This window comes from Eumetopias jubatus, unplaced genomic scaffold (genome assembly GCF_037043125.1).
Source record: "Eumetopias jubatus isolate StellerSeaLion01/CBP00866 unplaced genomic scaffold, mEumJub1_p1.0 scaffold_4, whole genome shotgun sequence".
Taxonomy (NCBI): domain Eukaryota; kingdom Metazoa; phylum Chordata; class Mammalia; order Carnivora; family Otariidae; genus Eumetopias; species Eumetopias jubatus.
In genome coordinates, this window is record NW_028274810.1 from 71,486,152 (window position 1) to 71,513,536 (window position 27,385).

Consider the following 27,385-nt stretch of genomic DNA (forward strand, 5'->3'; position numbering starts at 1 on the left):
CTGAGCCACCCAGGTGCCCCTATTGAAAGAGTATCTTCACATAGTTTCTTCATAGCCTTCTACTCACTCTTCAGTTCACTTTGGTCTTAACTCTGGTCTTAACCAGCTATTCTGGCCATAGTTGCCAGGGTCTTCTTAGTTGCAAGTTCAGTGGATACTTTTCCTGCTCACCTTACTTGATCTGTATAGCATTTGATACTTTGGACATTTCCACTTTGGAATGTTCTCCTTCTTTGGCTTCTATGGTAACATTCGTGCTTGGTTCTTCCTCTGCCTGCTCCTTTAAATGTTACCATTCCTTGGGATTCTGTTAATTTCTCACCTTATGTCTTAAACCCTGGACAACTTCATACATCCCTTGGCATCAGTGACTACTTCAGCTCATTGTTACTGCCTCCTAAATGTTGGTCTCTAGCTCAGACTTTGTCCCTAAACTTTAAGCTCTTTTTACGACACCTCCACCTTGGCTGTCCCACAAGTTTTTAAACTCGACATGTCCTAGCTGACCTCACTATTTTTAACCTTGCTTCTTCTTCTAAAAACCTGTTCTTCTCTCTATTTGTGGATATTTAATAATGATAGTATCCAGGGACCAATAGCCCAGGATCAACCTAAAGATTTTCATTGTGCTCATCCGCTCCCCCCTCCAGACAGTCATCAAGTTTTGTGTGTGTGTTTGTTTTTAACTCTGCCGTCTAACTATATCTTCAGTCTTGCTGTGTTCCAATGTCTCCCCTATTGCCTTAACTGAGGCACCCTTCTTTCACCAGGATTATTGCAATAATTGCCTATTTACCCTTCTCCATATTCTCCATCTAATCCATCAATCGTACCATTGCTTAAATAATCTTTTCTTTGAAAAGCCAAAGATGAACATTTTGCTCTTCTGCTTAAAAGGCTTATTTTGTTCTGATTGACAGGATGAAGTACATATATCTTAGCAAAGTATATTGGCCTCACCTGTTCCTACTATTCATGCACTCTGGCCATATTGAGTAAATTAGTTTCCTGAATGTATCTTGCACTTAATCTATAACTTTGCATATACTGCTCCCTCTGTATGGATTGCCTTTATTTCCTGTTCCCCCAGGTCATCCTTTTGATTCCTTATTTCCTATGTACAGCTTCCTCCGACATGCCCCGGTTGACTTTGTAACTTTATCCTCTGCACCCATAGTGCTGTTGTACCCGTACAAAGCTGTATTTTAGCATTTACCACATGATACTGTTTGTACCCCTTACTAGGTTGTCGTCTCTGCAAAGGAAGGGGTCTTTGTGTGCAGCGCCTACCATACTGCCTGGATGCCGAATAAACCATCAGTAACTTAAAAAAAAAATTAAAAAACATAGAAGCTCTATCCTCTAGGTGTTTATCCTCTAATGGTTTTACCACCAGCCTAAACGTTCCTGACAAATGGTAGCTGGGTTTTTCCTTTTGTTTTGCAGTATATCAACTCTGGAAACCTGGAACAGTTGCTAGACAGTAACCTGCATTTGCCGTGGACTGTGAGGGTGAAACTGGCCTATGACATAGCAGTGGGCCTCAGCTACCTTCACTTCAAAGGCATTTTCCATCGAGATCTCACATCTAAGGTATGAAGGCTTTACTTGCACAACTCTCTGAGACACTGTCTTCCATTACCAAAAAGCTATGTTAAGAAACCAATTTAATGAGCTTTGAAATGATGAAGATCTTGTATAGATTTAACATTTAATCACAGAGAATACAACTTACTGCTCTGTATAGCTAGTCCTTAGAAAGCCAATGTTGGCTCACAGCAGGTACCTTTTAGTGTTGAGCCAGGCAACACATATATCTTAAGAATCTTAATCCTTGGGGCACCTGGGTGGCTCAGTCATTGAGCGTCTGCCTTTGGCTCAGGTCATGATCCCAGGGTCCTGGGATCGAGGCCCACATCAGGCTCCCTGCTCCGTGGGAAGCCTGCTTCTCCCTCTCCCACTCCCCCTGCTTGTGTTCCCCTCTCTCGCTATGTCTCTCTCTGTCAAATAAATAAATAAATAAATAAAAATTAAAAAAAATTTTAATCCTTGACTCTGGTCTGAATGAGTGTTGCAGGAGCAGGTGACATGGGAGCGTTAAGAGATTCCTGTCCTATAGGAGTGACAGCAGTCAAGGCAAATTGGGAGCCTGTGTCTTAGAGTTCTCTTTCATGGCCTCCAGGAGGTAGCTCTTAACTGAGAGCAGAAGTTCACTGGTTTTGTCATTTGAGTGCAGGTTTTGAGGGCTATAATGTACTGACCCATTTTCTGTTTGTGTGATTGAGTTTCTGCCCTTCTGCCAGTTCTTCTTTGGCATGAGCTAGTCTCTTGCTGTCCAAATTGCTGTGTGACCAGGTTAGAAAAGAGTTGCTTTTAGAGGAAGTTGGCCATGCTACAAGGCAGGCACTTTAGGGCCAAGTGGCCCAGGACACCACCATGACCAGGCTTATATAAATAGTATTGTTTGATCACTGATGTGGGAACTATAAGCCATCTAATATGACTTCTGTGTAAGAGATGATTTAAAAGTAAGAGATGATTTAAAATCTTCTAGAGAGGTATAGAGGAGTTTTGTACTTGCCCAAGAATAGCTGTCATTTCATTCTCCACCCCCAACACCTACACATGCACACATACAGACATGCATACCAGACTCACACACCCCTTCTGTCATGAAGGAGAGGTGAGGGGGCTTGTTATAAAACAAAGTTTGCAAAGGGGACGCAAGCAATCTGTACTCTCAGAGCAAATAAGGCCTAGAGCAGTAAGTCCTTGGCTACCTCACACGACAATGATTCTTGTGTTCCAAACAGCAGTACTGCCCCTGAGGGACCCTGGCCATTGGTTTATAAACTACTACAGAGAAAATAGCTTTAGGGAGGTGGATGTGGGGCCCCTGGGTGTGGCAGGGCCATTTGTAGTCAGCTGCACTGTTACTGAAGCAGCATTAAGGTGGCAAGTGGAGGGGTACCTGGGTGGCTCAGTCGGTTGGATGTCTGACTCTTAGTCTCGGCTCAGGTCATGATCTCATGAGTCATGAGATCAAGCCCCACATCAGGCTTCCTGCTCAGTGAGGAGTCTGCTTGAAGATTCTTTCCCTCTGCTCCTTCCCCTACTCTCTCTTTCTCTCTGAAATAAATAAATAAATCTTTAAAAAAAAAAAAGAAAATGGCAAGTGGAATCTGATGACTAGCTGAGGCCTAGCTATGAGGAGTCCTTTACCTTTTTTGGGACCTGTAAGGGTTGGGACCTGAAAGGTGGTATCTTTTCATACCTTTATTAGGCTTTTCTCTTTCCTTAGAATGTTTTAGAAAATCAAGACTAACTTGCATTTGTTCTAGGCAAATGGGTAGGGTCGTATCAAGACACTGCCTTAGGTTGATAGCCTTCTTTCACCTTGAACATGCAGCCAAAATCAAATCTTTGCATCCTATTGAGAGAACATCATATCTTCCAAGGTGGAGGGAGATCCTGACCAGTTATCTATCAGTCATGTAGATATTTCCCCCACACTTACATGAATGTCTCCTATGCCTGGCACCATGAATGAAGGAATATTAGAAAAGGACAGTTTCTCACTTAGAGGTACTTATAGTCTTGTTGGAAAATAATTAAAGAACAACCCGCAGCATTTAATAATTAAGTGTTCAGCTTCAGACTGTAGGTTTTCAGGGAAAAGAAAGATCACTAGGTTAGGGTGGCTGGGCTTTCTGGAGCAAAGCTCCCCCAACGAGTTCCTAAGAGCTGAACCTATTCCCTTTTGTGCTTCCAAAGCACTTTGTCCCACCATGCTACTATCCAAGTGTAGCTCTGTCTGGGCTTGTCATGTTGTATTGTAAAAATGACTAACCTCTTTGGATCTATTGGATAAGAACACTATCCTTTGGTTTTCCTAATAGGGAGTGGGTATTCCCTTGAGATGAAAAATTAGGAATTTAGGAGCAAGAACTCCCTGTGTCTCTGGGCTGTGAGTTTTTGGGTCTGAACTCTAAGGAGGTATTGAGGATACTTCCAGGTGGTGAGAACAAATGACTTTGCAATCTGAAGACAGGTTGGGAGGTGCACTGTAGGGAACCTCAAGTTCAAGAAAAACAAGTAGATTTTATAAGCCCGACCATCCCATTCAAGAGACTGTGTTCATTGCCCTTTAATCATCTCTGAACTTTTGGTAGTTTTGTCTGAATGTTTCAGCCTCATTGTAACTGTGTTGCAGGGATTAGGGAGAGGGTTGTATGGCCGCGCAGAGCAGCCCCACCCAGGACACCTGTGTGGTGGTGACAGTGACCATAAGAATGAGAAGTCCCTAAGGGATAAGTAAAGCTAAAGAGACAGAATAGGGCTTTAAGGTCTCCAGATGGTCTCATTGCCACCCTTGAATCTGAGTTTGATTTCTTTAAGGACAATAAAAGGTTTACTTATATTTTAGTTGTGTATACATCATATTATGTGATTGTTCTGTTGTGTTGTATCTCCCACCAGGTATACACGTTTCTCAAATGTTCCTCTGCCTCACCCTTTTATTCCTAGCAGCTAGCATGGGCGGCGGGGGGGTGGGGGGTGGGGGGAGCGGGCGGAGGGTGTTCCTGGCCTTCTTTCAGAGAATGCAGTTGATAGCACAGAGGCCAAACATCTGCTTGAGAACTTGGATTTTGAATCCCAGACCCAGTTTGTCCCACCTCTCCAAATGATCTAAGTGCTCTTGGGACCTTAATATGTGCAATCTGTAAAGCAGATTCTGTCCTTGACCTCACAGGAGCCATCAGCCTGGGCCTCTCAGACCAGAGATGACAGGAGGGACTCACAGTAGTGGAAACATGTTACGGTTGGGTAAACCAGGGTAGAGAGAAGCAGATGCTTTTTTCCAAGTGATCATGAGCCTATACTAGAGGCAAAAAGGATCCCTAATTTCCTATCAGAGTGACTCCTAAAAATAGTATTGCCTTTGCAGGGTTCACACGTCATAGTTGCTTCAACACTACTTTCAAGAGTGAAAAGTCTCAGGGCACCTGGGTGGCTCAGTTGGTTAAGCGTCTGCCTTCAGCTCAGGTCATGACCCCAGGGACCTGGGATCGAGCCCTGCTTGGGGGGAGGGGGTTCCCTGCTCGGTGGGGAGTCTGCTTCTCTCTCCCTTTGCCTCTCCCCCTGCTTGTGCTCGTGTTCTCTCTCTCTTGAATGAATAAAATCTTAAAAAAAAGTGAAAAGTCTGTTGGATAGAGCTGTTCAGTCTAATTTTGTAATTACTTCTAAGAAATAGCCTGATACAGATTTGTGCAGTGATGATGCTGATAATTTACTCAGTAAGAAGTGGAATGTAGGGTGGCTTTAAAAATATTCAGTTCATGAGCTCCATCGAGAAGTGGCAATCACCACATACAGGCTTTTACCAGTAGCTTAGGAGTAACTAGTACAACTAACTATATGTGAGTTTTGGCTTGTAGGAATGGTCAAGAGAGCAGTTTGTTTCTGCTTTAATACCATGACTACCCAGGATTGGGCAAGCACCACCGATCTCCTTTGGTTACCCCTAGGAGTATGGGTTATGAATTGTACCTCTATTCTTGGTTGTTGGGTTCTGGTTTTGGTTTTTCATTGACTCCAAAGAGGCCACTCTGGTGATTCTACCAGAGTGAAAAGCCTATTCAGCTATGGTTTTAGGCTCCACCACAAAACTAGGAGCAGAAAATGCCAATTTTCAGAGACCAAAGAGAGCATGAATTAGGAACAAAGTTGAATGCTGGAGAGATAGAGAGTGTCTGTTAGGGCACCCTGTAGTTTTTTGGGGCTTGTTTGTTTGTTTTTATAATGAAAATTTATCAACGGCTTTTGGGAACCATTCATACTGGGCTATTAGAAGACATAGTATTGGAGACATAGAAATTACTGGAACCCAGTCTGTACCATCAATGGTGTCTTAGTCTGGTTGGGAGATAGCTATGTGAAGATATTACATAAGAGCTGTGGTAAAGATACGGGATCACAGGGTGGGATAGAGAGCAAGGGTTGGGACACGTTACAGCAAACCAGATAATCTTCTAAGAGACTTGGACCGTAGCAGCCTCTGGGGCATTTAGGAGGGTATTTCAGTCTCTGATCTCCCTGTGCTGTGAAAAGAACCTCTTAACCTTTCTTGAGATGTAGAATCAGTACTTTCCTCTCTGATCCTAACTGGGTTTATGGAGTGGATTTGTTGAGGGGTGAGGGGAAAGAGGTAATGGCACATCGAAAGCCATTTTGTTGTTGCAGAGATAGCTTTAGCTTGGAACTAACATTAACAAATGGACTTGGCGTTTCTCCACTCAGGTGGTTTTATTCGGTGCTAATACTGACTATGTAGCTGTTCTAGGAGACCTCAGGAACTGCTCTGAGGTGTCTATTCTGGCCCAGTTCTGAAGGATCTGTGTTAGCTTCCAGAGATGCATTCATGGTCACCCCTTTGAGTCCCTTGTCAGCTCAGTCCCCACAGTGGAGAGTTGAATATATGATTAGTGTATGCCTTTGGCACATGTGAAAAGAAGCCCAGGTGTTTCAATTATCTGCCCAAATTTTCATATAACAAACTTTTGCTAGGCCCTTTCTGTGTGTCTGTGCTAGGTTTGAGACACAGAGATGAATGGGATCATTCCGTCACTGAAGAGGCAAATGTAAAAGTCTCTCTGCTATAGTGTGATGATTTCTAATAGGGGAGGAATGCAGCAGTAGGGCCTAGGCTCCTTTTTGAACCTGAAAATCAGGAACCTCTCACCTCAGGGAGGTCTGTCTGAGCCTCCCTTATGTCTGATGCTTACTCTAGACAAGGATACTTTCTTTCTTTCTTTCTTTCTTTTTTTTTTTTTTTGAGAGGGAGGTTGGGGAGGGCCGAGGGAGAGGGAGAGAGAATCTTAAGCAGGCTCCATGCCCAGCATGGTGCCTGACATGGGGTTCAACCTCACAACCCTGAGATCATGCCTGCGAAATCCCAAATTGGACACATAACCAACTGAGCCATCCAGGTGCCCCAAAGACACTTTTGAATAAAGCATTCTTCGTCCTCTATGTAATGGACCTTGTATTCTACACAGCCTGAAAATTGGTCTGGCTTCTTCAGAACCCCACAGTGGTCTGAGCTTCATATTTTTTTCTTTTTTAAGATTTTATTTATTTATTTGACAGAGAGACAGCGAGAGCAGGAACACAAGCAAGGGGAGTGGGAGAGGGAGAAGCAGGCCTCCTGCTGAGCAGGGAGCCCAATGCAGGGCTCGATCCCAGGACCCTGGGATCATGACCTGAGCCGAAGGCAGACGCTCAACGACTGAGCCACCCAGGTGCCCCAAGCTTCATATTTTGTACTCTGTAGCCAAGTAGTCTATACTGGGGCCATGTCCAAGTTAGGTGAGAAATGCAAGCATTGTACTAGATGCTTTTGGATTGGCCAGCATTTGAGATAGTGGCTGGAGGCCCAAGTGAAGGGGTCTTACGGTATTGCACACAGGGCTGCCTGCTCCATGGGCCCTGGCCCCTGCTGCTCTCTTAAGACTGCATTGCTTCTGCCATGGCCTTGCTGAAGACTACATTGCTTCATTGTAAAAGGGGAAAGCTTTTCAGCCACTTTCTGGGGAGGGTAGAATCGTGTGAGAAGGCTTTAGAATTAGGAGTCCTAGGTCTTTACCACTTACGGTTGTAAGCTTTGTTTTTCTCATCTTAAATGTAAAAATCTCAGATCTGCCCACCTGACAATGTTGTTTTGACTGTGTTTGTGAAAAATGTTTTGTAATTCTTAGGGTACCATATAGACAGAAGTGGGCAATCTTTCCCTTACCCATTGGGCTAGGAAGTATTCTCTGGGCCATCTCCCTCTTAAAATATCACTTTATATTTTATTTATATATTTATATTTATATTTTAAAATATACAGACTTCCATTATAACATGGTAGATGCAAAGGCTACAGAGAGGACAGTGCATAGAATGCTTTGAATAGAGGGTATTTAACCCAACCTGAGAGTACAGAGCAGGCTTCTTGGAGGAGATGGCGGCTGAGCTGAATCTTGAAAATTGAATTCTACTTACTTTTTTTATTTTTTGTTTTTTAAAGATTTTATTTATTTATTAGAGAGAGATAGCAAGAACAGGAACACAAGCAGGGGGAGTGGGAGAGGGAGAAGCAGGCTTCTGGCCGAGCAGGGAGCCCGACTCAGGACTCAATTCTAGGACCCTGGGATCATGACCTGAGCCGAAGGCAGATGCTTAATGCCTGAGCCACCCAGGCGCCTTGAATTCTACTTTTTTTTTTTTTTTAAAGATTTTATTTATTTATTTGAGAGAGAGAGAATGAGAGATAGAGAGCGCGAAAGGGAAGAGGGTCAGAGGGAGAAGCCGACTCGGAGCCCAATGTGGGACTCGATCCCAGGACTCCAGGATCATGACTTGAGCCGAAGGCAGTCGCTTAACCAACTGAGCCACCCAGGCGCCCTGAATTCTACTTTTTAATTTAGTTTAATTATTATTAGTGCACATGCTGGGGGTCATATTCTAGACCAGAGCAGACACAGGGGATTGCATAAACGAAGGCATTAGCGGCATGAACTGTGTGATGTGCAGACTGGGAGGGAGGAGTGGTAGGGAATAAGAGTTGAAAAGAGAGGACTCTGATCATATATTGTCTAAATTGGATTTAATCTTCTAGATAGGAAATGAAGAAAACCACTCAGCTTTTTTGAGATATACTTCACATAAAACCAAATTTGCCCTTTCAAAGTATATATTTCAGTGGCTTTTAGTATATTCAGCCATCACCACTATCTAATTTCAGAACCTTTCATCATTCCAAGATGAAAGCCCCACACTCTATTCCCTTCCCCCTTCAGCCTTCGGCAACCACTAATCCATTTTCACTTTCTATGGATTTGCTTATTCTGGATATTTCATATAAATGGAATCATACAATATGTCATTGATGGTTTTTAAATAGGGGAGTAACACAGATTTACATTTTACTAAAGTCATGCTGGCAGGAATGAGGAAGGTGGATTATGGAGATCAAGCCTGGAGCAAGCCAGAGAGACCAGTTAGAAGAGCATTGCAATTTTCAGGGGAGGAATGAGGAGGACCTGATGCAAGGGTAGTGGAGATGAAGAGGGAGACACCGATTTAAAATATATTTATTATTATTATTTAAAAAAATTTTTTTAAAAGATTTTATTTATTTATTTGACAGAGAGACAGATGCAGAGAGAGCACAAGCAGGGGGAGCAGCAGAGGGAGAGGGAGAAGCAGGCTCTCGGCCTAGCAGGCAGCCCGGTGTGGTGCTCGATCCCAGGACCCTAGGATCATGACCGGAGCTGGAGGCAGACGCTTAACCGACTGAGCCACACAGATGCCCCCAATTTGAAAAATATTTAGAAGCTAAATTAGTTGGAGTTAAAAGTAAAAAATCTAGGGTGAATCCCAGGTTGCTCTCTTAGCTAACTGGGTGGAAAATGGCAGTATCAGTGGACATAAAAATACAGCTAGAGTTTTAGCTTTTGAGGGGAAAAGGTGACTTCAGGTTTCCATGTATGGAGTTCAATATGAGTAATCCAGGAGATGTCCAGAAATAGAGTGGATATGCAGATCTGAAGCTTGAGGATAAAGGTCAGGTCTGATGATATACAGTTGGGAGTCATCAGCACAAATGGAGCCCGAGAGATATAGGCCCAGGATAGAACCCTGAGAACATCGGATGGGAGGAAGTGCCTGCACTGGAGCCTGCAAAGTAGCCAGAGGTAGAGAAGGAAATCCAGAACTGCGGTGTCACAGAAGCCAGGAGAGGAGGATCAAAAGGGCACAGGAATGGCCTCTAACTACCCTCTAATAGCTGGCCTGTTCACTCCAGGACCACAACTGATTATTCTGTGCACACCCAGTATTTTTTGTTTTAAAGATTTTATTTATTTATTTGAGAGAGAGAGAGAGAGCGTGTGGGGGGGAGGGGCAGAGGGAGAGGGAGAAGCAGGCTCCCCGCTGAGCAGAGAGACATATGTGGGGCTTGATCCCAGGACCGACCTGAGCCGAAGACAGACACTGCACCAACTGAGCCACCCGGGTGCCCCTGCACGCCCAGTGTTAATATGATTCCTGAATCACATATAAAAGTGTTGAAAGAAGTAATCAGCAATGTCAACAGCAGAAAGATCAAGTATATAAGAACTAATTTTGTCTATTGAACTTAATGCCATAGAAGTCATTGGTATCCTCTGTGGGAACTCACGGCAGAAACCCATGAGGAATGAGTGGGAGATAAGGAAGTAAAAACAGCAAGTGTCGCCAGCCAAACCTCACTAGCCTAGACCCCAGTAAGGGCAGGCTCTTTTTTTTTTTTTTTAATTTTTTAATGTTATGTTAATCACCATACATCATTAGTTTTTGATGTAGTGTTCCATGACTCATTGTTTGTGCATAACACCCAGTGCTCCATGCAGAACGTGCCCTCTTTAATACCCATCACCAGGCTAACCCATCCTCCCGCCCCCCTCCCCTCTAGAACCCTCAGTTTGTTTTTCAGAGTCCGTCGTCACTCATGGTTCATCTCCCCCTCCGATTTCCCCCTGAGAGCCCAGCAGGCTCTTAAGAGCAGGCTGGGAGTTTCTGGAAAATCCCACAGGGGCTAATCCATCAGGGTTCCTCCACATTTTTCTTATCACCTCAAATACAGACTCCTAAAGTTTGGCTCTTTTGGTTTGCAGTATCCCATCTTTGTCTTTGGCTCCAATGCCCAGCTGTTGATGTGAGAAGCTGTAAGAGGGGCAGTGGTCACCTCCAGACCAGAGGCAAACTGGGTAGCCTTGTCCCATATTGTGGGGCCCCGATCATCCCTGCCTTAGCCATTTCTCAGCTGTTCAGAGCAGCTACTTTGAAGTCACTTACCCCTACGTGGGTGGTTTGCAGTGAGCAGACAGTAGATGGCCATGAACATGAAGCTGGGGCAGAAACCGCACGGCTTTGACAAGGGCAGTGTACTGTGGCCATATTCTTTTCCTTATCTGCTGCTCCCAGGCTGAACTTCTGAGAGCTGTTTCTGAGCAAATATAAGTAGTACTTTAGGCTGAGCCTTGGAGACAGGAGCCAGAGTTGTTGGTGAAAAGGGAAGAGGGGAGAAAAATACGTGACAGATCTGAGCCGCCACTGCCTCACAAGCCTGTGCCCTATAGCCTGGGGTTTGGCTTTTTAACAGGCAAGCTGGCCTAGGGCCCATCTTCTCGCAGCCATAGTCAGGGGGTGCTGAGCCAGCACGACTTGATGGGAGGGCCAAAGCCAAGACAAGCACAAGGATGGTCCTGCTCGAAGCCAGGGATGGGGCATGTCTACCTGGAACCTGGAGCAGGAGAAAAATCACGGGCTCCTTCCAGCTCAGGCAGAGAAGAGGATGATCATGTCGAGGCCAAAGGAAGGGAGTGATTGTACCTGAGGTGGAGGAAGCGGGAGGTAACTTGGCACTGCCTCGGCAACAGCATGCCAAGCCTGGTTGCTGTTTTGTGTTTATTTACAAGTCATTTGTGTTCATCCTTTCGATGGTTTGGTGAACACATCCTGAGCCTCTCTCATGAGTTGGGTGTTATGAAGAGGGAAGGCCTGAACCAGAACCTGCTCTCTGCTAGACTGTAAGAGGAAGTTGCGGAGAGGAGGAGTTAAAGGAGTTGAGAAGAGAGAGAGGCTGGTGAGAGCTGGAGAGGACAATGTGGAAAGGTCACTTACCTTGAAACACATAAAATCTTCTGAGGTGAAAAGGAGAGTTGGGAGAACATTCCAAATGAAAGGGAACAGTATAAGCAACAAGAAAAACTTGAAGGAGCTGTTCAGGCTTCAGGAGTCCAGCTTGTCTGTGACAAGTTTGGATAGAGCTGTGTGCATAGGAACAGCAGGGGGAGGGGGTTGGTCCGTTGGTTAGAGGCAGATCACAGACTGAGAGGAAGCTGGTTGTGATCTTACAGGCAGTGAAAGGTAGTGCAGGCCTGAGCGCTTGTCTTAGGCTTACATTACTTACATTACTCAGACTCGCCTTTGGGTATCCGCATTCTGAGGGAAAGAGGATGGGAGGCCAGGGGCCTGATTGTCTTCTTCCACTAGATTGTAAGCCCCAAGAGGACAAAGATGTCTATTCATTGAGGTATCTCTGGCACTTAGAACCATGCTTAGTATATAGAAAACAAAGAGAAATATTTGTTTGAAGCATATGAATCTTAGGGCAGCCACCCAAGATCCAGGCCTAAGCCATCTCCCATGGCTGACAGAGCCCCCAAGTCTGACCACTGGGGTCAGCCTAAGAGTGTGGTTTCACCAAGGAGGAGAGGCCAAGGTGCCCTGTGGCAAGGAGGGGTGGTGGTAACCTTATGGCTGGCTGGTCCCCCTTCTGAGCCACATTTCCTTCTTCTTTGGGAACCCTAGAACTGCCTGATAAAGAGGGATGAGAATGGTTACTCTGCAGTGGTAGCTGACTTTGGCCTGGCTGAGAAGATTCCTGACGTCAGGTGGGTAGCCCTAATAGGTACTGGGGTCACAGAAGGGACTGAAGCAAAGGGAAGACTCCAGCTTCCTCCCCAGAGGCCAGAACTTGGTCACAGCTCAATCCCAGCTCCCTAAATATGGTCAGTCTTAGTGCCTATCCTTCAGGGAGAGGAATTCCCAGTGGTCAGATATCCCATTGCACCAGCCAGTGGCAAGCTCATTATCCATATAATCTCTCCTCCGCCCCCACCCCACAGCATGGGGAGTGAGAAGCTGGCCGTGGTGGGCTCACCCTTCTGGATGGCACCTGAGGTTCTCCGAGATGAGCCCTATAATGAAAAGGTGAGTCTGGGGACACCGGGGCCTGGTTCTCCTTAGAACCCACTCTTAGCAGAAGGTATCCAGGATCACCCTATATGTTCCGGGTGAGGATCTCTATCCTTCTAAGAGCAGAGCTGGTACTCGGCAGCTGCCCAGTAAGTGAACTGAATGAAATGCACATACTAGGGCTCAGGCCTGGGCTAGTGGACCTGAGGGGCAGAAACCCCACCTCTCACCCCACTGAGAAGGAAACTGAGGTCTCATTACCCACCAGGCGGACGTGTTCTCTTACGGTATCATCCTCTGTGAGATCATCGCCCGCATCCAGGCTGATCCAGACTATCTTCCCCGCACAGAGGTGAGCTGCAGGCATAGGGCACAGTGCCAGTGGGATGGGGCTGGTTTTGAAGCTATGGAACTGTTGTTCCCAGGGTGGAGTTGCTGAAACTGTCTGTATGGTTACTTCGGGGCAATTCTCAGCCTCTCCTAAGCAGGCCAGGATGGGTGGAGGGATTAATGACCGGTTTACCATGTCCCATCCCTACCATACCTATCCACAGAACTTCGGGCTAGACTATGACGCTTTCCAGCATATGGTGGGAGACTGTCCCCCAGACTTTCTGCAGCTCACCTTCAACTGCTGTAATGTGAGTGTCTCCCTCCCTTTCCCTCCCCCCAGCTTTGGTCAGGGGCTCGCTGAACCCCTTTCATCTGGGTAGGACTATAGGAGGAGGAGCCTCCTTTTCACTGATGAATGGCAGTGCCCACAGCTCCTCCTCCAGGCCTGACAGACTTGTCGAGAGCCCTGGACCAAGAAAAGGAAAATTCCTCTGTATTATACAGTCCTCAGCCTGCAGGGTAGACTCACCACTTCTTGCCCTGGACATTGATAGAGCTCTGGTCAGGTTTCAGTTGGACTTTGGGTCCAGCTGATCTTAAGGCCCATGGGAAGAGCTTTTGTTAGCCTTCATTTTATACAGCTCTGGGGCTGGACCTACCTGTCATGACCAAGGGGTAGCTGGGCTTTGTCCAGGTAGCTCCCAGAAACATGTTAGCAAGAACAGAACAAACCAATGTAAGCATACCCTTTTGGATGGTTCTCTGCCCACTGAGAGGATAAGACATACAGAAAGGGTGCTGACACGGGTGGGTATGAGACAATAGCATCTTCCCTGACCTTAGCTCTGGGAATCACTCTCATGGTCTGGGGCCTTTAGAAAAGATCTCTTGGCTGCGTATCTGCATCTTAGAAGATGCCAGAAACAGACTCAAATGCCATCCTTGGGGTAGAAGATAGGAGGGCAGGGCTAATGGCTGGTGTGGATGACTACAGATGGACCCCAAACTGCGCCCATCCTTCATGGAGATTGGGAAGACCCTGGAGGAAATTCTGAGCCATCTACAGGAAGAAGAGCTGGAGACGGACAGGAAGCTGCAGCCCACAGCCAAGGGTAAGAGATTAGACCAGAGTGTTCCACCGACCCCAAGGGAGGAAATTAGGATGTGGGGTCTTCCTTTCTAGGGCTGATTGTAGGAGCCCATGTCCAGAACAAAGGCAAAGGGCAGGGGATGATGGAAAAAGTACTGGACTCTCAAGAATTGTGGCACAAGGTGCCACTTCTGTTATGACTAGTGGGAATAACCCTGATTTGACTCGTTTTTTAGGACTCTTGGAGAAAGGACCTGGGGTGAAGCGACTGAGCTTACTGGATGACAAGATCCCTCCCAAGTCCCCACGCCCAAGACGCACTATCTGGTTGTCTCGAAGCCAGTCAGACATCTTCTCCCGTAAGCCCCCACGTACAGTGAACGTCTTGGATCCGTACTACCGGCCACAACGAGGTGGTGCTGCCTGCACCCCCAAAATCAACCCTTTCAGTGCTCGCCAAGACCTCAAGGGTGGCAAGATCAAGTTCTTTGACTTGCCCAGCAAGTCTGTCATCTCCCTGGTGTTTGACCTGGATGCACCAGGGCCCGGAACTCTGCCTGTGGCTGACTGGCAGGAGCCCCTGGCCCCACCTGGTCGCCGGTGGCGTTCTTTGCCTGGTTCTCCAGAGTTCTTGCATCGAGAGGCCTGTCCATTTGTGGGCCGAGAAGAATCACTATCTGATGGGCCCCCACCACGCCTCAGTAGTCTCAAGTACAGAGTGAGAGAGATCCCGCCATTCCGAGCATCTGCCCTCCCAGCTGCTCCGGCCCATGAAGCCATGGACTGCTCCGGTCCCCAAGAAGAAAATGGTTTTGGGCCCAGGCCCCAGGGGGCCAGTCCATGCCTTGCAGGTGCCTCTGAAGAAATGGAGGTAGAAGAAGAAAGGCCAAGAGGCTTGGCTCCAGTCCCTTTCTCTGTCTCAGGCATAGGCCTGAAAACCCAGGGAAAACAGGATGGGTGAGAGGGGTTAGTCCCCAGCTCACCTTGAGGGTGGACCTTCCTTTGAAGCCACAGGGCCCCCTTGGTGCACAGCCTTGACTCTTCCCTGCGGCCTATAGAGCAGGCAGGCCAGGCCAAGCCAGGGTCAATCTGGGGGCTCCAAGTGCCCAATGGCTGTGTATGAGGGGGGAGGCAGCAATGAAAGCCCTTCCTAGTTAGGGCCAACAGCTGATACAAAGCTTCTGAAATCCAGCAAGGAGCTCTGGCTCCCATCCGACTCCCAGTGCACTTCCCCAGACAGGACCAGAGGACTCCTAGTTCTAGTTTGAGCTGGCAGGCAGCTAATACCCCAGGTTCTTCTCCCACCCCAGGTCTATCTTTTGCCCTTTCCTGGGTCATATAAGCTACTGGATGGAACCTGGAGCTAACCAGGAAGCCATAAAAGGCATGGCTATTTCTCAGACCTAAAGACCGGGGAGCTTCTTGCCAGGACGTCTAAGACACTTGAATAATTGCTGTTTGCACTTACTGCATGGTCAGACCACGTTACTACATTTTCTATGCAAGGGGAGGGTGAGGCAGCGTGGTGGTCATGGCTCTTAGCTAACCTATTCAAAAATCTTTTCCAGTTGATTAATCTATTTTCATATTTATGAAGGAGTCTTAATGTTTTGCCCCATAAAACTTTCAACTTTGTGGTTGGGAGTGGGGCTGGTTTTGTAGGCCTCAGGGTCTGCTCTATGTATTTGTCAACATGTGATACACTCAGTTGGTTAAATGGTTTATACATGGACTGATTTTCTTCCTTTCCTGCTATGGCTGGAGCTGTGGGAACAGTCTGTTCTTACAGAGCCACGATAAGAAATAACCAAAGATGAAACTGGTCAAATATTTTCATAACTTGTTTCTGTTGATTTTTTGGTAATACTTTTTCCCAAGACACTTTCAGATTTAAAAATAAAGTCTGTTACAAGTGCTGGTCAGCCTCCTTACATGTACCCTTGTTCCTCAGCCTTCAGGGTAAAGGAGAAGGTCCAGGCCAAGACTGCCCCCACCCCTACCCCCCAATTCTGTAGAAGGTAGGAGTAGGACATTCACAGGCTAGAGGGACCCAGACACCTCTGTGCCATTCTCAGCCCTCTTCCTGGGCCTTGAGTGCTAGGCAGAAGTTGGGTCAGCTGCTGCCCCAAGCCAGCTTCATCTTCTGGTTGTGGGCTTTGGAGGATCGGGAGAACTGGCTCTTGGCCACTGTGAGGGGCACAGCTTTGCCACTCAGGTATACCTTGTTGTGGCATTCAGGTAGCCAGGGTCCAGAGCTACAGAGCTGGGGTCCTCGGCTCACGCCCACATAGGCCATCACATAACCTGTCATAAAGGCATCAAAACCAGCCCGATGCAGTCCATCCCCAGGCACTGGGTGAGGACCAGCTTGATTCCCTGGCGCTTCTGAGGCAGCCGTATCAGAAGTTTCCGGCCCTGCTACTTTAAGCCCCAGCTCCAAGTCATTTTTGTGACCTTGCTCCAAGCCAGGCTGGCTCCTGGTCTCATCCTTAGCCACCTCCTGCTCAATTTCTTCAGCCTGGAGGCCATCCCCGCAGACCTGCTTCACGGGAGGACAATCCTCATTTTCCTCAGAGGTCTGTTTCCCAGGCAGGCCCAACAAAGCCCTCCGCCGTTTGTCCCTACGTCGCCGCCGTCGCCGCTTGTCCTCCACCACAGCCTCATCGGTGTCAATGATAAGATCGATATCATGGGACCGAGGACACTGTGGTCCCAGGGGACACCAACCGTAGGCCTAGAGGTAGGAAAGAGACTTAGAGAGGGGGTTCCAGGCATCAGGAACCTGCCCTCCCCCAAGAAATGGGCAGGTGCTCTCACCGAAAAGTTGTCACAGACGCTGGTGGAATGAGGACGGTGGGTTGCAGGGGGCATGCAGCAGCGGTAGTCAATATGGGCCCCCATGCTAGACGGGTAGCTGCAGAACTCCAGGGTCAGGTGCGGGCCGCCAGCTGCCCGCTGCTTCCCATTTTCCCGCTCACTGAAACAGCAGACGAGGGTGTTGGTCCATAGCTTATATACTCCATGGGAATAGGGTTTTTTGTCAGTTCTGCTGACTGCTGAGTCCTCAGCACTTAACACAGTGCCCGGCACATGGCAGGCACTCAATAAATACCTTAAGTAAATGAAATAGGCTTATATCAGGCCCCACCCCTAAGCCTTAACCAGTTGCTCACCATTTCCGGAAAGCATATTCTAGGTAGGAGGCCACGAAGCGCACATGAAACTCAGCAGCATATTTGGTGTCATAAATGCCGGCTGGGAACATTTCACACAGGTCAGCAGTGAAGGTTCCCAAGCTCTCGGGCAGGTGTGCGTAGAAGTTCTGGTACAGGAACACCAAGTCTATAAGACCATTGTGTAGTACCAGGGGCCGACGGGCCCGGATTAGCTCCAGGAACAGGGTCCTCACTGACTGGCTCTGACTCTCATCGCCCTGGGTGGAAAGAAAGGGGTCACTGGGAAGGACAGCCCCGTAGGGAGCCTCTCTTGCAGGACACTTATCCCCGGGTGCCCCTATCTGGAAAGCTCTCGCTCCCTGCCTTCCCAATGCTAGTCTTCTGTGGATCAGGCTTGTTTCCCCAGCCCTATCCCTAGTGATTTCCCATCCTCCCTAAGAAGCAGACCCTCCCACTGCACCCAGCCTCGGTTGGGAAGAAATAAAGTCACAGGAGGGGCAGTCTCAAGGCTGGAGACCTACCTTGTCATTGCCCTTGTGGTACGGGATACCCTGAGCATACTGCCGGTTGAAGTTGAAGCCATGCTGAACCAAGAACTGTACAGACTTTGGTTCTATCACATATTCTTCCATGCACAGCAGGGTCAGATTGAACACCTGAGCCAGGTAGGAGTGTTCACCCTGAGAGAGAAAGGATCTGCTCCCTCGGGATTCGGGATAGAAACACCTTACACCCGATGTTCTCCAGGATCTCAACCCTCTTTCCCCCTAGCCACAGACCAGGGATAGGAAGGAGACCAGTCCCTACCTTGTCTAGCTGCTGCTTGAAGCAGGCAAGGCCCAGGGAGAGAACAGAACGGGTCCTGGCCGCATGACACACGGACTTGTAACGTTCCTCGATGCACCTTGGGGTTGGGTTTAGGGGGTGGCTGTGGCTGGGAGTTAGCCCTCAAACCACCCAGGACTGTGACTTCTACTCCAGGGATGAGGTCTGCCCCTCCTGCCAAGGTTGGCACTAAGATCAGGGCTCATACTTACTGGTTCAGCAAACTCTTCCTGTCCCCAAGCCCACTCAGTTCCTGGGAGTGTGTAAAGGGAGTTTTGTTTTAGGTTCCCAGCACCAGCCCTTTCACAACTATCTGCCCTCCCCATCCCCCAGCCCTCACCGTGTCCACAGCCACGAAGCTAGCGGTCTTTATGGCCAGCAGGAGGGACGGCCACATCTCCTTGAAGTTGTCACTCTGCACATCCACCACAGGCACCTGGACTACTAGCTCCTCCTCAGATTTTGTGCTTTTGCTGACACCACCTGAGGGTAAGGAGAGCGATGGATGGTAATGCTGAGGCAAAGGCCCAGGGGAAGAGATTCCAAGGTAGGCCATGGCTGGGGGTGGAACGCTGGGGGGCAGTTTCCATTAAGGCAAGAAATAGCATCTCTCTCCTGCAAGCCTTTGTATCACACGTGCTCTACGCACAGGCCTTGGAGTGAACAGTGCCCTAAATTTGGGGAGAGAAAGCTGGCGTCTTCCAGTGGTTTATATGAGACTTTGGGAAAATTACTTCTCCCCTCAGCATCACAATCTTTAGAGGAGGAAGGCTGGACTAGACGATCTGTGAGGTTCCTTCTTCCCACATGCCGCAGGAAATCCTTCTCAGGGCTTAAGGAATGCGACTCTTTTAATACCCCCCCAAAGCTCCATAGTACTGTTCCCACGGGGCCCCAGGAGCCACATGCGGCGCTAACCAGTACGCCCCAGGGCCTCATAAATAATTCCTCACACCCAAGCTCCCAATCCGTTCCACTTCCTTCAGACCCGCGCCACTTAACAGAACCACGAACTCTAGACTACACCTCCCGACACGCCCCTACCGGCCCCGACTGCTCCCAACACGCCGGGCTTGGGCGCCCGAGCCGCAGTGCCCAGCGGGATTTGTAGTCTCCTCGTGGCTGGTTCAGAAGGAATGAGCTAGTCCTCTGAACGTTGAGATCAGTTTCTAGAGCCGAAAGCCCGAGACCTTCCCCCGCTCCGGAGCGCACAGGGTTTTAAGCCGAGAAGCCCTGGGAAGCCACTCACCGTCAGGGGCCGCTGGGGCTGAGGCTGCGCCATCGCCACTGTCGGCGGCCATGACACGGCGCGCCCCTCGCTTGAGTAGTTGGTGAGTACGCCGGGCTTCCGCTTCTCTCCGCGCGGCTCCGGCGGTCGGGGACGGGGCGGGGCCTCGCCCGCCGAGTCGCCGACGGGTCGGACTTCCGTTCACACCTCCCGGGTCTGGCGCGGAGGAGGCGGCCGGGTGCGCGCAGGGACCTATTGGCGGGCGCCGTGCGGGTCGGAGCCACGCCCCCTGGAGTGCGTCGGGAGCCGGGCGCGGGAGACCCAGCGGGAGGTAATTCCTTCTCCGCGTTCTCCGGGCGGGAACGTGGGCGGTCGCTTCGCGCGGTCTTCATCCACGCGGCGCCGGGGTGGGGGTCCCCAGCGGAGGTGACGCTACCTCGGCCAGCCTGAAGCGCGCCTAGGAGTTTACGCACAAACAGGGCAGTGTAGGGGAAAGAAGGATATTCTGGGCACATTCACAGGCAGGATGGAGACCTCACTCACTTCCAGGAAGTGAAAAGGCGGGGAGAGGGACTCGAGAGAGGCTGCCAGAGGGGTTAGAGTCACCGACTGGCGGGGAGGCCTTTACAATAATCCAGGCCGGAGGGGTAGTTGACTTAGAGGGTGATTGCACTTGACTCCTGATACCCTGAGAGACATGCCCTTACCGGAGGCCAGTTCTTTTTCAAGGACTCCGGTTCCCATCCTCTCGACCCACCAAGGAGTTTCAACCCTTTCTCCTTGAGTATTCACTGTTTCTAGTTCGTCTTCAACCTTTCTCTCTCCACTGAGTCTTTTTCATTATTTTGGATGGTTTAGATTTCTCCCATTCTAAAGAAAGAAAACCTCTTACTATTTCTTCTCTCATCCGGTTTTAATTAATTTAACGGTGCTTGTTGTATGCAAATTACCTGGCACTGTGCTCCGCTCTGGGGACTCAACAGTCAACAAAAAGACTCAGTCCGTGCTCATGGAGTTCTGTAGTCAAGTCGGGGAGGTGGACACTGGTAAAAGAAACATAAATAAATGTGAAATTACAATTAGTATAAGAGGAAAATGGAGAATTATACAAGAGGGTGAGACTGGGGGAGGGGGACTGATTTGGACATTTAAGTCAAGACCTGAAAGAATGAATAAGTGTTAGGTGAAGCACAGGATAAGAGAGGTACAAACTACAGCTGTACGAGAAACGGATTGGGTGAGATGTCACAGCCGACAGGTGGGGGGTTGAAGCAACTATTTAGGCAAACATGGCTGGAGCGCAGTGAGTGAGGGGATGAGGCAGGTGGGGGTCTTTGGAGCCTACAAAACTATATTAAGAGGATTGAGTTCTCAGAGCAATGAATGGGAGAGCCAAAGTCCTCCAGCGGCTTACAAGGTACTTAGTGATCCTTATGCTCCCTACCTTCTTTACCTCTTTGACCTCATCTACTCATCCTTTCTTGGTGCATTCTAACCACACCGGCTTCCTTATTATTCTGCAGACACACCAGGCACCTTCCTTAGGGCCATTGCACTAGCTCCTTTTTAGGATGCCTTTGGCTAATTCCTTCAGTTGCCTTAAATCATTGGTCAAATATCACTTTAATAAGGCCCACCTTGACCATGTGCTTTAAAATTGCAACATTCCAGGTGGCTCATTTGGTGAAGCGTCTGCCTCCGGCTCACATCATGATCCCAGAGTCCTGGGATCAAGCCCCGCATCGGGCTCTCTACTCAGTGGGGAGCCTGCTTCTCCCTCTCCTGCTGCTCCTCCGCTTGTGTACTCTCTCTCTGTCAAATAAATAAATAAATAAAATCTGTAAAAAAAAATAAAGTCGCAACATTCCACCATCACCACTCCTTATCCCCTTCACCAACTCTACTTCTTCTCTTTATGTTAGTATTTATCACTTAACATCCTATATAATTTAATTATTATTGTTTGCCCTCCCCCATTAGACTATAGGCTTCCTGATGACAGGAACCTTTGGTGTTTTATTTACTGAAGTATTCTACGTACTTAAAACTGCTTGGCACATAGGCACTACATAAATAGTGAGTGAGTGAATTAGTAGGAAGCCACTGAAGGTTTTAAGTAAGAAAATAACACAATAATGTTTTGAAAGACTGCTTTACTCTTTGGAGAATAGATGGTAGAGTGAATTATGGAATTAGGGAGTTTGGTCAAAGAGGGTTGGCTATGAAGGGAAGGAGAGTGGGTTTTGTAAAAGGGATTAAGGAGCAGGAACTTGAGCTCAGCCGATTTAGGAGAGACCATTGTTTCATATCACAAGGAAGGAGAAGGAGAATGCAGAGAAGTGCAGAGTGCAGTAAACTTATGCATTCACTTTTTTTATCTGAAGGAGGAAACAAGCTCTTTTGATGAAAATGAGGTGATGAAGTCAGGTTTTAAGGAAGGAGGTTGAGGACGCCTGGGTGGCTCAGATGGTTAAGCGGCTGCCTTCGGCTCAGGTCATGTTCCCAGGGTCCGGGGATCGAGTCCCGCATCAGGCTCTCTACTCCTTGGGAGCCTGCTTCTCCCTTTGCCTCTCTCTCTCTGTCTCTCGTGAATAAATAAATAAAATCTTTAAAAAAAAAAAGGGAAAGGAAAGAGGTTGAACCGGGGGCTCAGCAGTGACTGTGGTATAGCACAGCACAAGAGTGCAGTCTCTGGAGGCAGGCCTTTTGGGTTTGGGTGGACAAGTTGCTTCATCTCTGCAAGCCTCAGCTTCCTCCTAACTAAAATGGAGGTGATACTAGCATATACCTAATGGAGTTGTCTGGAGATTGAGTAAGAAATTGGTATAACACTTAGCACAGAGTCTGGCATATAATAAGCCCTCACTAACTTTTTAGTTATTTGAGAAAAGGGCACCAAGAGAACAGTAGGGAGCAGTGAAGATCAACCAGATATATTTCACATTACCAATGGGCAGCCAGCTTTGGTTTACTGGATCAAGAAAAGATTAGGAATAAAAATAGCACATCCGCTCCCACCACCACCCCAACTTGCCATCTGCTCTCAGGCAAATCTTTTCCCATCTCTGATCCTTGGTTTCTCCTCTCTGTAGAATGGAGGTTTGGACTCCATGACGGCTCAAGGCTGTTTCATGTGCTGCATCTCTACCAGATAAACTTCCTACCTGCCCTGTGCTTCTAGACACACGTAATGAACCCCTGTCCCTACACACAGTCACAGTGAGCATCCAGGATACACAGGTATATCCAGCCCAGCCCTGGCCTCTTCTTTTGTGGGTCTCCAAGATTATGCTCCACTGGTCATACCTCAGTGCCACAGCCAGCCAGGGGCCAACCCATGAGCATCTGGAGGGTAAGGAAAGCTAGATTTCTATAATGAGGGTTGTAGAGAAGGAGGTGGCTGTCTATATTCGTTGTGGGGCCCCAAGATTCAGCCTCATGGTGACTGACTACTTTGGGCCTTTCCCTTCTAGGCCATCATGAAGAAGCCACGAACAGCTATGAAGAGTCATCAGAGGGAGCGGGCACCCTGCCAGGAGGGAAGGGAGAAGCGTGTCCTCAGCGGCCGCCAGGTCAAGCCTTCTACCCCCAATGGTGAGGAGCGCGGTGCTAGTCAAAGATGAAGGTGCTGGATTCAGTGGCCATGAAAGGGAGGGAGATTCGGGCTGGGAAGGGAACGTGGTATATGTCAGGGCCTTAAGGGATTAATTAAGGGTCTCGTTCTGACTTTGCCCTGTAACTTTGGGACAATTGCTCTGAGTGGCTGCTTTCTTACCAGTGAAATGGAGCGATTGTCTGTGCATTTCCTTCCTCCTGTGGCTTTCATGGGATCGAATGAGTTTATGAGGCTGAAAATGTTTTCTAAACGGGAAAGCCCTGCACACGTATACATTATGCTTGGCTGAAATTGTTGGGTTTTCATTGTGACCCAGACTCAAAGGAGGTAGCGGTACCACCCTGGCCAACTTAAGGCCAGAAATCTGGCTCAGGTTACACAGAGCTAGAGAATTCCGGTCTGACTCCAGGTCCAAAGCTTAAGCAAGGGGTTGGGGGGGGCGCCCTCCGTGGGAGCAGCCAGGCTGCAGTGCCCCGGGTAACCTGGTGCACAGCCTGTGCAGGGACAATGCCTGAGTTTCCTGCGGCCCCAGCAGACTTGGCCAGGCGGAAGGAGGGGGTGCTGGTGCAGGCGTCTCTCTCCCCGTACCATCTCTTCAGAGACACAGCTGACGTCATAGTCTTTCGGGAGAACCTACTGAGCTGGTACGACCGAGAGAAGCGGGACCTACCCTGGAGAAGGCGGGTAAGCAGGCGAGGGCCAGGGACAGTGGGGTGGGAGGTCGGTGCCCAGCTGTCTCCATACTAACTCCTTACCTGGGATTGCTTTGGCAGGCAGAGGGTGAGGTGGATCCAGACAGGCGGGCATACGCTGGTGAGTGCATGTCTTGGGAGCACGCCTGCTTTGCCTGGACGCCCACTGGTCTGGGGTCCAGGGGCTGTGTGCTGGGAGCAGAGCAGCTCGGCAGTGCCCTCATACCAACCCCTCTCCCCCAGTGTGGGTCTCAGAGGTCATGCTGCAGCAGACCCAGGTTGCCACGGTGATCGACTATTATACCCGATGGATGCAGGTGACTTCAGGGAAGGAAGGGGAGGGTCATGAGCCAGACCCCAGAGAGAATTTAGCCTCGGGGGGGGTGGGGTAAAGAAGGTCTCTTCCACCTCCCTTGACCTTGATCTTACTTCTTTTTGATGGCCTTCGAGCTGTAGAAGTGGCCAACGCTGCAGGACCTGGCCAGTGCTTCCCTGGAGGTAAGAGTCACCCTGGGGTAGGGGGAAATGGGGACAACTGAGGACTGACCACTGATCTCTCTGATCTCACCCACAGGAGGTGAACCAGCTCTGGGCGGGCCTGGGCTACTATTCTCGAGGCCGGCGGCTGCAGGAGGGAGCCCGGAAGGTAAGGGGGTGAGGGGGTGACAGGTAAGGGGGTAAAACCCAGGGCCTCAGGTGTCTCATAACATAGAGCCTCCCCCCCCCCCAATCAGGTGGTAGAGGAGCTAGGGGGCCATATGCCACGTACAGCAGAGACCCTGCAGCAGCTCCTGCCTGGCGTGGGGCGGTACACAGCTGGAGCCATCGCTTCCATTGCCTTCGGACAGGTGAGTCTTAGCCCACCCCCCCTTGGTGTGTGCCTGCCCTCCCTCCCGGAGCCGGCTGACTCGTGGATTCCTCTGTGCCAGGCAACTGGTGTGGTAGACGGGAATGTAGTGCGGGTGCTGTGCCGAGTCCGAGCCATTGGTGCGGATCCCAGCAGCACCCTCGTCTCCCAGCTTCTCTGGTAGGGTCTTGGGGTCCTGGGGAGACTGGCAAGGGGGTCTCCAAAGTGTCTTTGGCTCACAGCCACATTCCCTTGTAGGAGCTTAGCCCAGCAGCTGGTGGACCCGGTGCGGCCTGGGGACTTGAACCAAGCGGCCATGGAGTTGGGGGCCACAGTGTGCACCCCGCAGCACCCGCGCTGCAGCCAGTGCCCTGTGCAGAGCCTGTGCCGGGCACACCAGAGGGTGAGCCATCCGCGGAAGGGGCAGGCAGGGGTCCTAGACGGTGACCCCTGGCGCATGACGTCTGCCTCGTGCCTCTCAGGTGGAGCGGGAACGGCTCTTGGGCTCACGGAGCCCGCCGGGCAGCCCTGACGTGGAGGAGTGTGGTGAGCGCCAGCCCCAGCCCTGTACCGCGCCGTCACTGCAGTTTATCCTCCGAGTTGAGTAAGACCCTACAGAGCTGGGCCACGGCCTGCTCCCTGGGCCTGAGCGGCGCTTGGGGATCTCTCTTCCCAGCTCCTCACGCGGGGCCGTGCCAGCTCTGCGCGCCTCCCACGGAGCCCTGGGACCCGACCCGGGGAGTGACCAACTTCCCCAGAAAGGCCGGCCGCAGGCCCCCCAGGGAGGAGTACTCTGCCACCTGTGTTCTGGAGCAGCCCGGGGCCCTTGGGGGTCCTCGGATTCTGCTGGTGCAGAGGCCCAGTTCAGGTACCTAGATCGTCGGAGTGGAGGGCGGTGGCAGGAGCAACAAGGGGGAAGCGGAGGAGTCGGCGGCTAAGGCCTGGCCACACCTGGCTGTCCTCTCTCTCAGGGCTGCTGGCAGGACTGTGGCAGTTCCCGGCTGTGACCGCGGAGCCCTCAGGGCCACAGCAGCGCGAGGCCCTGCTGCGGGAGCTGCAGAGCTGGGCTGGGCCCCTCCCAGCCCCCCGCCTCCGGTACCTCGGGCAGGTGCGTGAGCCGCGGGAAGTGCAGGGGTGTGGCTTTTGTGGGCACATCCCTGGGCCTGTTTCAGCCCCTTGGCTCTCCCTCCAGGTGGTCCACACCTTCTCTCACATCAAGCTGACCTATCAAGTATACGGTCTGGCCCTGGAAGGGCAGACCCCGGTGACTGTCGTGCCGCCTGGTGCTCGCTGGCTGACCCGCGAGGAGTTTCACACTGCAGCTGTCTCCACCGCTATGAAAAAGGCACTGCCTGTGTGGTCTTCGTTGTACTTTTTTGGGGTTCCTGTATGTTCTACGTGAACCTATTACCAGGAGAAAACAAAAGCGTATTTTAAACAGATGTGTGGGGGTGTGAAGTTGAGGAGAGACCACAGGGTTTGGCTCTTTGGGGGAAGGTGCCAGCCCTGCACTCTCCCCCTCTCTCCTTGGCCAGGTGTTCCGTGTGTACGAGGGCCAGCAGCCAGGGACCTGCAAGGTGAGTCTCTTGGCCCTCCCCCAGCCATCTTTCCCCAGGCCCGAATCCCCGGGTTTTCAGTAAGTTAAATGACACATGCTTGGGTGAACATTATCCACTCCACACTTGGCGGTGGGGAGAGGAATAATAGTTCTTCCCTGGAGACCTTAGAGCTTGGAGGCCAGGGCGGTGAGGGAGTAAGAACAAATGGTGGAGACAGTAGGGCCCCAGGTGTGCGAAATGCTTGTACTCGGTTTTGTGGCTTATGAGGTGGAGAGCTTTCATTTCTGTCTGAGAGGCAAGGATCAGGAAGGGCCGCTTAGAAGAAATAGCTGGTGATCTGCGTGGAAGAACCGAACCATTACTTCCAGGTTTGGGAGGGGAGTCCGCAGTAAGAATGTTCTTCCCGGGCCCAAGAGTCATGTGGGCAATGCTGGCATAATGCGGCCAACTTCATAATGCATCGTGCGAGGAGCTGGGTGCATTTGATGAGCAGGGCCCGCGCAGGCCAGTCAGGGCCATGAACGCCAGGCCGCTAAAGGATTTTGGGTGGAGAGAGGAGTCCGATTTGTATCTTAGGAAGACTACCTTCGGCTGCCATGTTGACCGAAGACGTAGATACTGGAGACTGGTTGGAAGCTTTACAACATTCAGACTAGAACCTGAGCTGTATTAGTGGAGTGGAGAGGGGGCGGAAGGAGAGGACTCTGCTGCCCCCTTAGTGCCTCCTTTCTTTGGCTTCTGCACAGGGTTCCAAAAGATGCCCCATGTCCACTCCATCCAGCCGGAAAAAGCCCAGCCCGGGCCAGCAACTCCTGGATAGTTTCTTTCGGCCTCACATCCCGACGGATGCATCCAGCCTCAACAGTACTGCCCAGTGACACCTCTGGAAGCCCCCACTTCTGAGAATCCGTTTTTTTAATAAAGTGCTTATTTTTATAGTCATTTTGGAGACTTTCCACCCCCTCCCTAGCCCACTTGTTCTTCCCCTCGGAGGGACCCAGAAAGTGGTAAAGTCCTGCTTGGTGCTGACTTCCACTGCATGAGCTCCCAGCCAGCCCCAGGCAAATGGAGGTGGGTGTTCTGTCCAGAGTGATCTGTCCTCCCCCAACCCTCAGGAGAGAGGGAGAAAGCAGCCGCAGAGGGCCCCTGCCTGTGGCTGACACCCAACACCCTTGGTCCAGATCTCTGGTCAGCTCTGACTAGAGCAGTGGTATTGTCCTACAGCAGGTGGTT

At 50.0% G+C, this 27,385-nt stretch overlaps 3 protein-coding genes across 8 annotated transcripts in view; 2 read left to right on the top strand and 1 right to left on the bottom strand.

Moving 5' to 3' along the window:
• TESK2 (testis associated actin remodelling kinase 2) overlaps positions 1-16,116 on the top strand; it is a 137,126-nt gene extending 121,010 nt beyond the window's left edge. Inside the window, exons 5-11 of the mRNA XM_028123337.2 lie at positions 1,447-1,593; positions 12,400-12,482; positions 12,717-12,801; positions 13,055-13,138; positions 13,341-13,427; positions 14,114-14,231; positions 14,446-16,116. Coding sequence (XP_027979138.1) covers positions 1,447-1,593; positions 12,400-12,482; positions 12,717-12,801; positions 13,055-13,138; positions 13,341-13,427; positions 14,114-14,231; positions 14,446-15,170 — 1,329 coding nt within the window. The 3' untranslated portion in view covers positions 15,171-16,116. The remainder of the gene's footprint in view (positions 1-1,446; positions 1,594-12,399; positions 12,483-12,716; positions 12,802-13,054; positions 13,139-13,340; positions 13,428-14,113; positions 14,232-14,445) is intronic.
• On the bottom strand, positions 16,038-19,582 carry TOE1 (target of EGR1, exonuclease). Of its 2 annotated transcripts, none has more exons than XM_028123338.2 (8): positions 19,460-19,582; positions 18,551-18,693; positions 18,423-18,463; positions 18,193-18,289; positions 17,907-18,041; positions 17,383-17,642; positions 17,027-17,186; positions 16,038-16,943 (listed from the first exon to the last, which is right to left on the bottom strand). In XM_028123338.2, exons 1-8 carry the CDS (start codon positions 19,509-19,511, stop codon positions 16,323-16,325), a joined length of 1,509 nt encoding a protein of 502 aa, XP_027979139.1. In that variant the 5' UTR covers positions 19,512-19,582; the 3' UTR covers positions 16,038-16,322. The 2 variants fall into 2 exon arrangements, with proteins under 2 accessions (XP_027979139.1, XP_027979140.1); XM_028123339.2 differs by having other exon boundaries at positions 17,907-18,065.
• MUTYH (mutY DNA glycosylase) lies at positions 19,271-27,094 on the top strand. Of its 5 annotated transcripts, none has more exons than XM_088022450.1 (17): positions 19,272-19,541; positions 22,531-22,790; positions 22,912-23,032; positions 23,548-23,738; positions 23,828-23,867; positions 23,990-24,063; positions 24,203-24,244; positions 24,321-24,392; positions 24,481-24,594; positions 24,676-24,773; positions 24,852-24,996; positions 25,076-25,139; positions 25,270-25,461; positions 25,565-25,701; positions 25,786-25,938; positions 26,129-26,170; positions 26,899-27,094. In XM_088022450.1, the coding sequence occupies exons 2-17, from the start codon at positions 22,776-22,778 to the stop codon at positions 27,028-27,030; spliced, it is 1,632 nt and encodes a 543-aa protein (XP_087878576.1). In that variant the 5' UTR covers positions 19,272-19,541; positions 22,531-22,775; the 3' UTR covers positions 27,031-27,094. The 5 variants fall into 5 exon arrangements, with proteins under 5 accessions (XP_087878577.1, XP_087878576.1, XP_087878578.1 ...); XM_088022449.1 differs by lacking the exon at positions 19,272-19,541 and adding an exon at positions 19,701-19,769; XM_088022451.1 differs by lacking the exon at positions 22,531-22,790 and having other exon boundaries at positions 19,271-19,541.
• Positions 27,095-27,385: the final 291 nt, after the last annotated feature.

Coding starts and splice junctions, on each gene's coding strand:
- TOE1 (XM_028123339.2), bottom strand. CDS start 19,511: ATGGCCGCCGACAGTGGCGATGGCGCAGCCTCAGCCCCAGCGGCCCCT. Junction 18,464..18,550: donor GCTTCGTGGCTGTGGACACG/GTGAGGGCTGGG, acceptor ACACACTCCCAG/GAACTGAGTGGGCTTGGGGA. Junction 18,290..18,422: donor AGGAAGAGTTTGCTGAACCA/GTAAGTATGAGC, acceptor CCCAACCCCAAG/GTGCATCGAGGAACGTTACA.
- MUTYH (XM_088022450.1), top strand. Junction 24,064..24,202: donor ATTATACCCGATGGATGCAG/GTGACTTCAGGG, acceptor TTCGAGCTGTAG/AAGTGGCCAACGCTGCAGGA. Junction 26,171..26,898: donor AGCAGCCAGGGACCTGCAAG/GTGAGTCTCTTG, acceptor GCTTCTGCACAG/GGTTCCAAAAGATGCCCCAT.